Source organism: Mus caroli, unplaced genomic scaffold (assembly GCF_978045245.1).
Source record: "Mus caroli unplaced genomic scaffold, Mus_caroli_1 scaffold_7, whole genome shotgun sequence".
In the NCBI taxonomy this organism is placed as follows: domain Eukaryota; kingdom Metazoa; phylum Chordata; class Mammalia; order Rodentia; family Muridae; genus Mus; species Mus caroli.
Window position 1 is genome coordinate 15,183,954 of NW_028227262.1, and position 13,665 is coordinate 15,197,618.

Here is a 13,665-nt window from a genome sequence, read left to right on the forward strand (position 1 = left end):
CTGGGGGAGCCATCTTGCAGGCCTATCAATATCTTTGAGTAGATTTCTTGCTTTTGTTGTTGTTGTTAATAAGCATCTATTTAGAAACAGATTTGATTTGGTTTTGCTTGTTTTGAGATGGAGGTTACACTGTGTAGCCCAGGCTAGTCTTGAGCTCTTAGGCTTAAATAGTTTTTCTCACTCCTGAGTGGCTAGGACTGCAGCCATATAGGGTTTGGCCTCTGGCTTTCTTACTCTACACATTTCTAGAATAAGCTCTACAATGACTGTGGAATCTTGTGTACTGATTACAGTCTGACTTGGAAGAGAATACTCAACAAAACTCATTAGGAACCAGTATATATTTGGTTGTTTCCTGGACAGGAAAAATTGAGAACTAAAATACCAAGGTCTTTCTTCTAAGTGTGACTGAATCTTAATACAAATGGCACTTAAGAAAATAGTATTGTCAAAAAGTAATCCTTTGTGGGAAGATAACATTATAGCCGTTCCATGTAAAGTGTGTTCTTATAGCCAAACGCTTACTAACAGGGCTCAAGTTATTAGGTCAATGTGTGATGGAGATTTCTAATTGAATGGCTATTTACTGAATCTTGTAAACTGGATGTGAGCTTTTATCTAATGAAGAACTTAACAGAAATGCAGTATTGCAGTTATCAGGTATCTCTGTCAGTGCCAGTGAGTTCCTTTGTATCCGTATGAGTGTGAGAAAGCCCTGAGCTACAAGTAAGAGCTGTGAAGGTCAGGGGTCAGGCAGGGAGCTCTGGCATGGCTTCCTGTGCCAACGCCCTTGAGAAGGATGTGTCGGTTGGGTTTAGGTAATGGCTGAGCACCAAGGAAAATAAAGTCTCATCACGTTTCTGTGTATAGGCTACAGCAGCCCTCTGCCCCCACCGTCATTTTTTGTGGTTTCCATTACCTGTAGTCAGCCTCCATCTGGAAATAATAAACTGAAAATTCCAGAAATTATTCGTAAGTTTTAAATTGCATGTGGTCCTAAGTAGCGCAGTGCAATCCATTTCAGTCCTAGCCACGATACAAACCGTTCTTGCCTAGCACTTCCTTCCATTCTTTCTGTGCTGCTCTGTGGCCATCTCTCATGTTAGTCAGCTTGTGTTCAGGTGGTGTTAGGTCTCCTTAGTAGTCTCCCTAATGCAAATAGTATGTTAGTGGCAATTAAATTACAGTATATTATTACAATTTCTTCTCATTGCTCTGTTTGCCAGCCTGTAAGTATATCTGTCACATGTATGCCTGGTGCTCACTGGGTGTCAGAAAGGGACATTGGGTCCCCGAAAATTACAGTTACAGAAGGCTGTTAGCTACCATGTGGGTGCTGGGAATTGAATCTTGTACCAACAAGAGCTCTTAACCAGTGAGCTGTCTCTCCAGCCCCTTAAATTAAATTTAATGATAAATATAGGGAAATATATAGCAAATTAAAGAATTGATACTGACAAACTATCAGTAATGGGGAGGGGCTATTTTAGGGTTTAAAAAGTTCTTTTAGGTATTCCTGTTGCTGGTAACACTCTCAAATGCCATTTGTTTGTTTGTTTGTTTGTTTTGAAGATAGGCTCTCATTATATAACACAGGCTGACCATAAAGTCACTGTTAGTCTCATTTCTCTACTTCTCAGATGTTATCCTGAACTGGAGATGACTCCAGAGTAACGAGAGGCTCAGTCCCTGGGATAGGGAAGTGTTGTCTTGGGCACACTTTCTCATTTCATGAATTGGTATCATCTTACCATAGAAACACAACATTTTTTTTAGTGAAGTTATAAATATTGTTGTTTTGTGTTTTGTGTTTTTTTTTTTAACTTTTCTTTGTTTTATGTGTATGAATGTTTGCCTGCACGTATGTATTTGTGCCATGTATATGCCTGGTACCCATGGAGGCCACTAAGAAATGTTAGGTCTCCTTGGTTTGGGGTTAAAGCCACTTGTGATCTTCCATGTGAGTACTGGGAAATAAGCTTACATCCTCTACAAGAGCAACTTGCACTCTTAACCACTAAGCCGTTTTTTTCCAGCCCCTATTTTTGTTTTGTTTTGTTTGGGGTGGGGGTTCTTGGTTTTAGACAGCTTCACCCTATCTAAGTCTTGCGTTTGCAGTGACTGTTCTGCCTTAGTCTCCAGAGTCCTACAGCTGACCTTAATGCTTGCTTTCAAGATTATACATGATAAGTGTTAAAGTGTCTATAGGGACTTGAACCCAGGCCCTCATGCAGGCTAGGCAAGTCTTCTCTCACTGAGCTACGTTCCAATCTATTATTAGTTGTTTTTTGTTTGTTTTATCACTTTTTCCTTCTTCTCCCTGCAAAGCAAATAAAATCTATAACCTTTTATGTTATTATTAAATGATTAATTAAAAATAAGATCTTTGGTATTTTTTCAAGACAGAAAAACAGGCTAGATGATTGAAAACCAATGGCCAGGGGGCTGGAGAGATGGCTCAGCAGTTAAGAGCACTGACTGCTCTTCTCCAGATGTCCTGAGTTCAAATCCCAGCAACCACATGGTGCCTCAAAACCATCTATAATGGGATCCATGCCCTCTTCTGGTGTGTCTGAAGACTGTAACACTATACTTATAAAATAAATAAATCTTAGAGGTAAAAAAAAAATCAATGGCCAGAGAGATCTAGGTACAAAATTGTAACTTATTCCTCAAATTCACCTTTTTAATAACTAAAAATGAGACATACAGATAAATCTTTTATAGAGTCCATCCCTTTTCTGTAACTCTAAGAGTGATTGATCCTTTTCCCTGCTAACATGCCAGGCATCTATTCAGATGTAACTGAGCATTGAATTGTTTATCAGATGCAAAGCTCTATTATGAAAGAAGACCTATCAGTCATTTACCATGGAGCCAAAGGTCTAGTAATAACTATGTAACTGAGAATAGTTAGGTAAAGGCCAACTGGAAAGGAGTAGAGTGACTAAAGAGGCACAGAGTGAGCATGGGAACCCAGAGTGGGAGAATCTCATCTTCCTGGGCGTGGAGGAGGTCAAGGGAAGCCACACAGAGGATGGGGATTGGTCCTGGAGGTGTGGGTAAACAAACAGAACAACTCTGGGCAGCACAGCACAATCAGAGAAAGCAGGAAGGAGATGCAGGCGGAGGGACCAGGCCGGAAACGGTTACAACTGGCTTGATAGAGTGCTGATCGTTCTCACTGTGAAGGACGTTTCTGGGTGCATGCCAAAGCGTCCTTCCCTTAGCTTTATCAAGCCCTTCCAATTGGAGATACAGTAACAGTAACAGCCTCACCAAACCTTGCGGGTGATGAAGCCCCAGTCCCTCACTGTGTTTTAGATTTGCTCTTTTCTTTTTAAAGCTCCTACCACCTTCCTGCTCTTCAGTCAGAAGAGCGCCATCAACCGCATGGTGATTGATGAACAACAGAGCCCTGACATCATCCTTCCTATCCACAGCCTTCGGAACGTCCGGGCCATTGATTATGACCCTTTGGACAAGCAGCTCTACTGGATTGACTCTCGACAAAACTCCATACGAAAGGCACATGAAGATGGTGGCCAGGTAACTCGGGCTTAATCCACAGTTCATTGCTGACTAGAATTGCTCCAACCGTCCACACTGCTTCATTTGTGTACAAGGGAAATGGAAGTGCAGAGATCCTACTTTTTATTTTTAACTTCTCAAGTGAACTGTACCCTAGAGACACGATGATGGTGACATTGGGTTGGAAAAGAGGTCGTTAGTGACTTTGACCACTGGTTACATCTACTCTTGCCAGGTTTCCATTATCCTGGTGTGTGCACAAGTACAGGTCTTGAAATCAAGTGGATCTTAGTTCCGATCCCAGCTCTGTCACTCATTAGAAATCTTAGTTAACTTTTTTGATTGAACATAATGCAAGGCATAAAGCCTTTACCTGTTAATGATAGGGATTGTACAGATATAATTATATTACTAATTACCTTTTACTTAAAAGACTCATTGAGTAAAAAACATAATCTTAGTAAAAAATAAAAACTCCCAACAATTTGATCCAGTATTTCTTGGTATCTATTTGGGGACTGCAGAATGAGAATAATGATATTATCAGTCTAATTTGTGCCTATGTATGAGTCATGGATTTCAGTGCTATTTACACTTCCTTCCTCTCTGGGCTCAGTCACTATAAGCTTCAAATTACAGTAGCCGTTGGCTGTCTTCTTTACAGCAAGCACTTTACATTTTGAATGTGTTAAAATATAGGGAAATGAGATTACTCAAGTGTGCTATGTCTTACCTTACGGTGAAGAACAAGGAGGATGTCATGTGTAGGGTGCTGAGAACATTTAGCAATGTTAGCAGCGTGCTCATACCTTGTACTCCATCTGTACTTTATTCTCATAGGCCAGTGCTAGTGGCCATTAACCGGTAGATAGAAATTACACAGCCAAAGACATGGCAAATAAATTAGGTATCTTTTTGAAAGATCTTTTTGAAGTTGTATTAACTCAGAATCCTAGTAAATGAAATAAAATTTATTTGGACTGACTATATAGAAAAATGTGCTTTTGGTTGACTTTGTAAGAAAATATTACATTAATAATAGTAATATAATAATAATTGCTATTGGGCTGGAGAGATGGCTCAGCAGTTAAGAGCACTGACTGCTCTCCCAGAGGTTCTGAGTTCAAATCCCAGCAACCACATGGTGGCTCACAACCATCTGTAATGGGATCTGATGCCACCTTCTGGTGTGACAGTACCAGTATACCCACATACATGAAATAAGTAAATCTTTTTAAAAAATAAATAATTCCTGTTTCCCCATATAGGCCAGTAGTCCAGCATGCAGGAAGCTAAAGTGTGGAAAGTCCCAGCTGCAAAGCAGTGTGTCTGTGTGTGAGGGTGTGGAGGCCCAGGGTGCGTCTCCACAGACTGCAGGGTGTTTAGCAGCATTCCTGGCTTTCACCTAGCAGTTGCCAGTAGGATTCCCACATCTTGATATCAAAATATCTGTGGATATTCCCACATCTGTGGCGTCCTGTGGGTGCAGCATCACCCTTGGATGGGGACCGCTGCTCTGGATGTATTTCTAGGTTGCGATTGGATCACTCTGGAAGAAAACGGTTCTCCTCTCTGATCAAGGCATCATCAGATTCTTGGACCTCTCTATGTTGTCCCCACCACCCTCTTCTGCTCCAGGTTAAAGTAGCCCTGAAATGCATTTGATAAGCAAATACATCACTCATACAAACTCTTTTTTAAAGACCAGATACCCTTCTGACGTATGCTCACACGAATTAAGAATTGTGTGTATTGCCTTGTGGTTGTCTGGTGTGGAGACTGACTTATATGTTTCTTTCTTTTCTTTAGGGTTTTAATGTAGTTGCAAGCTCAGTCGCAAATCAGAATCTTGAAATACAGCCCTATGATCTCAGCATTGATATTTATAGCCGTTACATCTACTGGACCTGTGAAGCTACCAATGTCATTGATGTGACGAGATTAGATGGACGGTCAGTTGGAGTGGTTCTAAAAGGCGAGCAAGACAGACCTCGAGCCATTGTGGTAAACCCCGAGAAAGGGTATGTCCCAGAGCCACAGTCTGAGACTGCCTCTGACGCCTCCTCACCCTTCGTTTCTCTTTCAGTGGTCCTCACACCAGCAAACAACTCCACTCGGTGTTTCCCGGCCTGGTGCCTCCGCCTGCATCTCCTTCCTGCTTTCTCTGATTGTGCTGTGCTGCCCAGAGTTGTTCTGTTTGTTTACCTCTAAATCCCTCCCCCACCTCCAGGACCAATCCCCATCCTCTGTGTGGCTTCCCTTGACCTCCTCCACGCCCAGGAAGATGAGATTCTCCCACTCTGGTTCCCATGCTCACTCTTGCCTCTTTGTCACTCTACTCCTTTCCAGTTGGCCTTTACCTAACTGTTTTCAGTTACATAGTTATTACTAGACCTTTGGCTCCATGGTAAATGACTGATAGGTCTTCTTTCATAATAGAGCTTTGCATCTGATAAACAATTCAATGCTCAGTTACATCTGAATAGATGCCTGGCATGTTAGCAGGGAAAAGGATCAATCACTCTTAGAGTTACAGAAAAGGGATGGACTCTATAAAAGATTTATCTGTATGTCTCATTTTTAGTTATTAAAAACATGAATTAGAGGAATAATTTGTAATTTTGTACCTAGATATCTCTGGCCGTTGATTTCTTTTTAAAAATCTATAAAATGTAATTTTCTGAAAACTTCTTGGTACCCTTTGTTACTATTATTAAAAGTAGTATATTATCTTGACCTTTTTAAAAAGATAGGCGGTGCGGGGCAGGAGAACCTGGAGAAAGGTTAACTAGTAGCTCCTCTCAGTTGTGCTTAGCAGTGAGACGCTCCAGCACATTGTTGCCGGGAGACTGACTGACTGCAGAGTGCATGCCCCAGAGCGCTACAGAAAGCGCTTGAGCATGCTCACTGTAAAAAGTACACCCCTGAGGAGATAGAGATATTTAACCTAACTATGAAATATAAACAGACATTGAAATAGCAAGTTTACTCAATTATATATAATTTTTGTTTGTTTGCATATGGCTGGACATTTTTAAATAGATTTAAAAATATTTTACCTCCATTTATCTTTTTAAATTTGTGTTTGTGTTTTGTAAGGCCTTGTGCATGTTAGGCAATGGTTCTGCCAATCAGCTGTACTTTCTGTGTTTATCTTACCAAGAATAGCCTCAACTTCTCTGATTCTTCAGTAATTTTTTATTTTCTCCTATTATCTTTAGGTATATGTATTTTACCAATCTTCAGGAAAGATCTCCTAAAATTGAACGGGCTGCATTGGATGGTACAGAACGAGAGGTCCTCTTTTTCAGTGGCTTAAGTAAACCAATTGCTTTGGCTCTTGATAGCAAGCTGGGCAAGCTCTTCTGGGCTGACTCAGATCTCCGGCGAATTGAAAGCAGTGATCTCTCAGGTACCCAGAAGTGTCTCTGTATTTTAATTTGAGTTTTAAAATGATTCCAGTGCTGTGAATGTGTATTCTTCCCGTGTTATTTTTGTACATGATTATAATTTTATCATTAGATATATTTAGCATCATGTTAGTTAAGGAGATCTTTAATTACTTCCTTTGTTCCCTAATTACTCACCAGTTTTATTGATCTGAAAATTATGTATCTTTTCTTTCTAATTCTTCTCGACTTTTACACTCTTATCTTCTCTGAAGTCTAGCCTGTGACTGGTCTCTCCACTCATTTTTCCATATGAAAGTTTGCGTGTGTAATCATTCACAAACACATTTTACATATGCAGACATCTGAAGTGTGACTCCTCATGTCTTGTTAAGTCTTGAGAGCATTCTCAACCAAGGAAGAGCTGGCTGTGCTCCCACTGGGCTCAAGTTGGTACTCACCCTTCACAGAGGCATCACTTACATTCTCACACTTGTAACGTTTTACTTTTATGGTCCTCTGTTTGTAATCAGTTACCCTTCTATCATAAATCATGGCCTCGTTAGTGACCAGGAAAATAAAAGTGAAATGTACTGTTTATTTTTGTCAGAGTGGCAAAAGTATGTTAAGGTTCATTGTACGCAACACTTGTCAGGATGGTAGAAATAACATACTCTCCTCAGAGTGGAGCTGGCGCTCAGGCGTGAGCACTTGCCTGACGTGCTGGGCTGAGTCCTAGCTCCATAACCCAAATCCAGTAGAAACAGCAGAACTTTTAGTGTGGAACATTTTGCCAATAACTATCAGCACTTAAAGGAGATAACCTCTGATTGGACAGTTTCCCTTTTAGCTGATATGTCTTACATAACTACTACCCTTGTGCTCACTGAGCACTGTGATCATCTTTCCTGGAAAAATACACTGTAACATGTCTGCATGCTGCTTATCAGTTCCATTCAAGAATTCGTAAGGCAATTGTGATGAAGGCTCTAATTCCTCTTGGAAACTAAAGCAGAAAGATACTGCTTTTGAGGCCTGCCTGGCCTAATACCAATACCCCATTTCAAAAAAAAACCAAAGCAAAACAAAAACCAAAAGCAACCAACCTCCACAGTGATACATGGATCTTGTGAACATTACTCTGTGGCCTAAAAGTAGTGGTGGAATTTCTATATAATACAGACAGTGACATACATACATAGATACACAGATTCTCTCCACAATTCACATTAGTCTAAAGACCCTGTCAAAATTTTATGAGAGTTGTCTCTCCAGCACCTGGCACTGTTGGAGGTTTTAACCAGTCTACTCGTTTAAAATACACTTCACAGCCAGGCAGAGGTGGCAGAGCAAGTTCCAGGACCTCCAAGGCACACACAGAAACCCTCTCTTTAAAAAAAGCATAAAGCATACATCCGTGTACAAACAGACACATAACAGACAAAACCAAAACAAACAAACAGACACCCAAAACAAACAAAAATGTTTAGCACAGTAACAAAGTTTTTCACCTTATTTATTGAAACTGAACAAAATTTCTGTTGTATTGATTTCCCTGTTTTTTATAACTCATATCTCCCCCCGACCCCTGAAAGTCTGACTGGGTTACCCACATGGGCTGCAAACTTGAGGTATCCTGCCTGCCTGCTCCTCCTGAGCAGCCCATCTGCCATTTCCACTTTCAGTTTCTAGAATTTTCTGTGGATTCAGAATATGAATTTACTGCTAAGTTACATATATGATAATAAAGTTGCATATATGATAATTAAGCTGCATATATGATAAAGAATTTGGATCAATCTTAGCCTTGTTGAAGGAAGTTTTGTTCTGTAGTTGTCTTGTACTTTTTACATTTATATGAACCTCCTTTTGCTGATAAGACAAGAAACTTCGCATTCTGTCTTTTCTACTGTTTTGAGACATAGTTTAAAAAAAAAACCAAAAAACTTTTTTGCTTGAATGCATGTCTATGCACCACATCTGTGCCTGGTACCTGTGGAGGATTCCCTGGGACTAGAGTTACTGATGACTGGGCTGCCATGTGAGTGCTGGGAATCAGAAGAGCAGCAGCCAGTGCTCTTAACCACTAGTTTATCTCTCCAGCCCATGAGATAAAACTTTATCACACATGATTCTTGGCTGGGGGTGCACTTCAGTGCTAGAGCGCTTACCTAACATAAGCAAGGCCTTGGGTTCAATTCTCAATCACGAACACGCACATGCATGCTCGCTACCCATCCCATAGGAAATTTTTACACATGTGAGTCAGTCTCTGAGATGGATTACTAAAAGCTTTTGATGTTGCTTACTTGTTTGTGGTCCTCCCTTTCCTTAGAGGATGTGTTCTGAGTTCCTCTAACAGCATGGAGAATACCAAACTCCAGAGGTACCACAAATTGCTTATCTGTGCTGTAGAAGTTAACCTGCCCTCATTATATCTCTGTTCTTAGATGTTGAGTCCAGGATAGCATAGGATTAATCCACTACCTGTGAGTCAGATGGGCTGTGTGTGTTCTGAGAACTCAGGTCGAGTGGCAGAAGAATTGTTTTTTATAGACGTCTCAAGTGTTTACCACCGCTGTCTCATCTAGACAGGAGTTGTTTTGATCTGTTTTATCGTGTCAGCTTTTCATAAAATTTTAATTCAAAATGGATTCTGCTAAAAAGAAATTGAATCCTGCTGTCCCAAGTTCTGTGTTACACTTCATAACTAGAAAATTCTCCATGGACTGGGATTAACTCCTAGTTGCTCATGTCTGGTCTTACACCCTTTTCTGCCACATTTAAGTCTTACGGGGAAGCGCTTGGATTTCCCTTACTTCTAGGATCTACCTGGTATTCATGGGATAACTGCTGAAAGTGGGATTTGGGCTCACAAATCATTGCTGTTAAATACTTTCCTTTTCCAAGGTGCCAACAGGATAGTGCTAGAAGACTCTAATATATTACAACCTGTGGGCCTGACCGTGTTTGAAAACTGGCTCTATTGGATTGATAAACAGCAGCAGATGATTGAAAAAATTGACATGACTGGTCGAGAAGGAAGAACCAAGGTCCAGGCTCGAATTGCTCAGCTGAGTGACATCCATGCAGTAAAGGAGCTGAACCTTCAGGAGTACAGTAAGTGAAGTGGACAGTGAGTGCCAGGGGCTGCTGTGCTGTAAGAAACAAGACATGGCTTCATAGTTTCAACATTTTTCTTCTTTATTTGTTTTTAATATTTAGAAAAATTGTGTTGAAGTGTTAAATAGAGTGTGATTTGGGTTTTTCAAAATTATCATGAAGACAGGTAAAGAAGTATACTCCTGTAATCTTAGCACCAGGGAGAAGGCAGGAAGATTGCCAGTTAGACCTAGTCTCAGTAAAACCTAGCCCTGGGATGTAGCTCAGTGGTAAAGCACTGGCTTTGCATCCACAAGGCCTGGGTTTGGTCTTTAGTCTAAGTAGATAATTGAGTGGTATTGTATACTTGAACGACTGAGAACCACCTTTGTTGATACATACTCAAGTATAATAAGTAGCATCCATTTTGGGTAATCTGCTCCTTTGTAGATAGTTGACCATCTCAATATCAACACACCCATATTATGATAGAAAACAGATCATAAGTGACGGCTATATTGCATAATGATACTGATACTGTAATAGCAAAGATCAGATTGCTTGTAACACAGCTAAATAGAAAACTCAGAGAGGTGACGTTGTAAGTACAAGTTGTAAAGCTGACATTGAAGAGTTGCTGAATGGCTTGTCTTTTTAGCTTCACCCAATAAGAGGAAATTAGGCCTTTGTAATACTTTATGCTACCTTTGGCAATTGAACAAGCAAGCAGTTTTGTCTTTCTCAGTTCCATGTGACCATAAAGTTCTGTCTTCTACTAACTTTAATTTTCTACAAATTTTTTATTAAAATATACCCTTTAAAATGAAATACTTTTATTCTTTAGGAAAGTAGAGTTCTGAGTTAAAATGTTTAGAAGAGAATTCTCAATTTTAGAAATAAAACTACATAAGTGCCAACAGTCTCCCTGGCAACTTCTAATTCTATAAATCATGTTTTACTTATTTGGTGTTTTTGAAACCAGGTCTCATTGTGTGGTCCTAGCTGGCCTAGAACTTGCTGTGTAACCAGTTCTGGCCTTTACTTACGGTTGGGCTTTTGCCTCTGCTTTCCAGTACTGGAATACAGGTGTGCCTCCTCATGCCCTTATTTGCAATTAATATCTTAACTACATAGTTAACATATCATAGTTGGATTTTTTATTCATCATGTTGTTTGGGTTTGTTGTTGTTTGTATGACCCTGGGGGTTGAACCCAGGGCGTCCCTCATGGCACTCTTAAACCTACAGCAGTTTAGAATGGTATAACATTGCTAGATCTACATGCCTGCAGTCTGGGTGTTTCTGGAGGCTGAGATAGGAGGGTCACTTGAACCTAAGAGTTTAAGACTCGCTTGGCCATAGTAGGCTCCCACCTCATTCGCCTCCTTGCTGGGCTCATGGATAGATAATGTGTTAGAGGTCATATAGGGACAGAGCGTGGAATTAAACTATGTAGAGGTAAAGTCAGAAGTTTTTAAGATGTGGTATTGTTTGTGGTTCATAAATCAATTATGATAATCACTCTTCCAGGACAGCACCCTTGTGCCCAGGATAATGGTGGCTGTTCACATATTTGCCTTGTAAAAGGAGATGGTACGACAAGATGCTCCTGCCCCATGCACTTAGTTCTGCTTCAGGATGAGCTGTCCTGTGGAGGTAACGATGTTAAACTCGTTCATCTATTGCTAGTCTGCAAAGCTGCTATTTCTCCTGACTTAGTTGGTTGTTTTTGTTCTATTTGTTTGTCTCCCAGGCTCACCTTTCCCCCACTTGCTCCCCAGACGTTTCCCTAGTGCTCCAGCCTCCAGTGACACTGTTTTAACAAACTGTTTCTGCATGGGTCTTACACATTCCACATAAAAGTGGAATTATTAGGTGGTTACCATTCTTATTTCATTTAACATGTATTCTCTAGGCTCATTTCTTTGTAGCAAGCACATGATAGGAGTTCCCTTTTTAAAAGTCAAATAGTATTTTTTTATTATATATATCTTATGGTATTTTCAACCTATGAATTATATTTCCAGAACAAATGAAACAAAATCAAACCTTGTACAGCAATGTAAGCATATTTAATGCCATTGAATTATATACCCTTAAATGATTCAATTGATAAAATGTTGTTACATATGTTTTATCATAGTTAAAAGAAATTGTGTTTCCATATAGAATGCTAGACTTGCTTTAAAAAGCAAATCCTGAAGAAATTTAAGAGATAAAACTGAACCAGTATCCCATCTTCAGTTAGAAAATATCTTTTAAAGGGACTCATTTTTTTTTTGCTTATAAAGTAATTTTTTATTTGTATAGAAAATTAATAGCAAGTTTTAGAAAATTAATGCAAATGTCACCTGACTCAAGATGTAAAATGTTGCTTTAAGAAAGTACTCTGGAAGATTGTGTACTTGAGAGATGGACACAATTCAAGATCATCCTGGGCAAGGAAACCCTTTCTCCAAGAAATAAAAAATGAGCTAACAAACAGGGAAGGGGGAAAGAAAGATTGTGGCAGTCACAAAAGAGAATCCCATGACCCTATGATACCAGCACTGGACCACAGGGTGGATTAGAATCTGGCCTGGGCATTTAGTGGGACCTGTTCAGTCCACCACCACTCGAGAGAGGAGGGAGAGGAGGGCACAGAGGCACAGAGGAAAGGGAAGGAAACAGAGAAAGCAAGGAGTCTCGGTTCTTTCTAGAAGCAGCTCCTACTCTGCAGAGTGTAGCCAGTCAGCGTTGGTTTGAACATTATCAGTGGGGCCTTGGCATGTAACCTTTTGGATGTTAGATTCTCTTACATAATTCTCTTACATAATGTCTTTTTGAGATCCAGGGGTATAAATGTGTCAGCACTTTTTAATTACTGAGTCACAGTTCATTATGTAACACTACAGTTACTCTGCTGTGAGGAACCATTGTGTTTCATTTTTAATGAAACTTCTGTGCATGTTCTGGGCAGTCTTTGTAACGTACAGTGATTCCACAGCGTAAGTAAGCAGTGAAGTCTGGGAACTAAACGTCACTGTACAGCTCTCACTTGAACTTGCCTCGTGTACCATCTCAGGCTGTGTTTCTTCCCACCTGGCTCTCTGCTTTTATCTGACTTAAGAATTTGGTTGATGTCCGCTCTGGCGAGGTCTGTTTCCATGTGCTTCTGTGTACTTGTGTCATTACAAATGTGTCTTTCTCCTCTTTTGTAATATCTTACGTATTCATCAAGTGCCTGTGAGGTCCCGTGCTCAGAGGTCTGTAGTAACTGCTTAGATCTCCCGCATGTTGTGCAGTGTGAGCTACAGACGGCTACTTTCACTTACTGCCTGATTCTGTCTTAACCATTCGTTTTTTGTTTGTTTGTTTTGTTTTTTTTAAGAACATGGGTCATATTTATGCTTTTAAATCCTCCATACAATTTAATATGGTTTTGAAAACATAGTAAACTCTAAGAAAAAATCCTTCAGATTTACCATGTAAACTGTTGAGCTGTAATCTGCATTAGTCTGTTTTAAAGATAATGCTTTTCTGATCAGCATATGATAAACTCATGTGTTTCTTAGAGGATTTATTAGCACATGTTTTAATGAAATAAGTTTGGTAAGATAAATTAAATAATATTAATAATAACAATATATGATTACAAACTGTAA

General features: G+C 39.9%; 1 protein-coding gene across 2 annotated transcripts in view; it reads left to right on the forward strand.

Annotated features, from left to right (window-relative positions):
* The window catches only part of Lrp6 (LDL receptor related protein 6), a 126,668-nt gene that overhangs the window by 96,176 nt on the left and 16,827 nt on the right, over window positions 1–13,665 (forward strand). For both annotated transcript variants that reach the window (XM_021165898.3, XM_085839845.1), the window contains 5 exons: window positions 3,347–3,549; window positions 5,341–5,552; window positions 6,753–6,943; window positions 9,831–10,040; window positions 11,552–11,677. In XM_021165898.3, coding sequence (XP_021021557.1) covers window positions 3,347–3,549; window positions 5,341–5,552; window positions 6,753–6,943; window positions 9,831–10,040; window positions 11,552–11,677 — 942 coding nt within the window. The remainder of the gene's footprint in view (window positions 1–3,346; window positions 3,550–5,340; window positions 5,553–6,752; window positions 6,944–9,830; window positions 10,041–11,551; window positions 11,678–13,665) is intronic.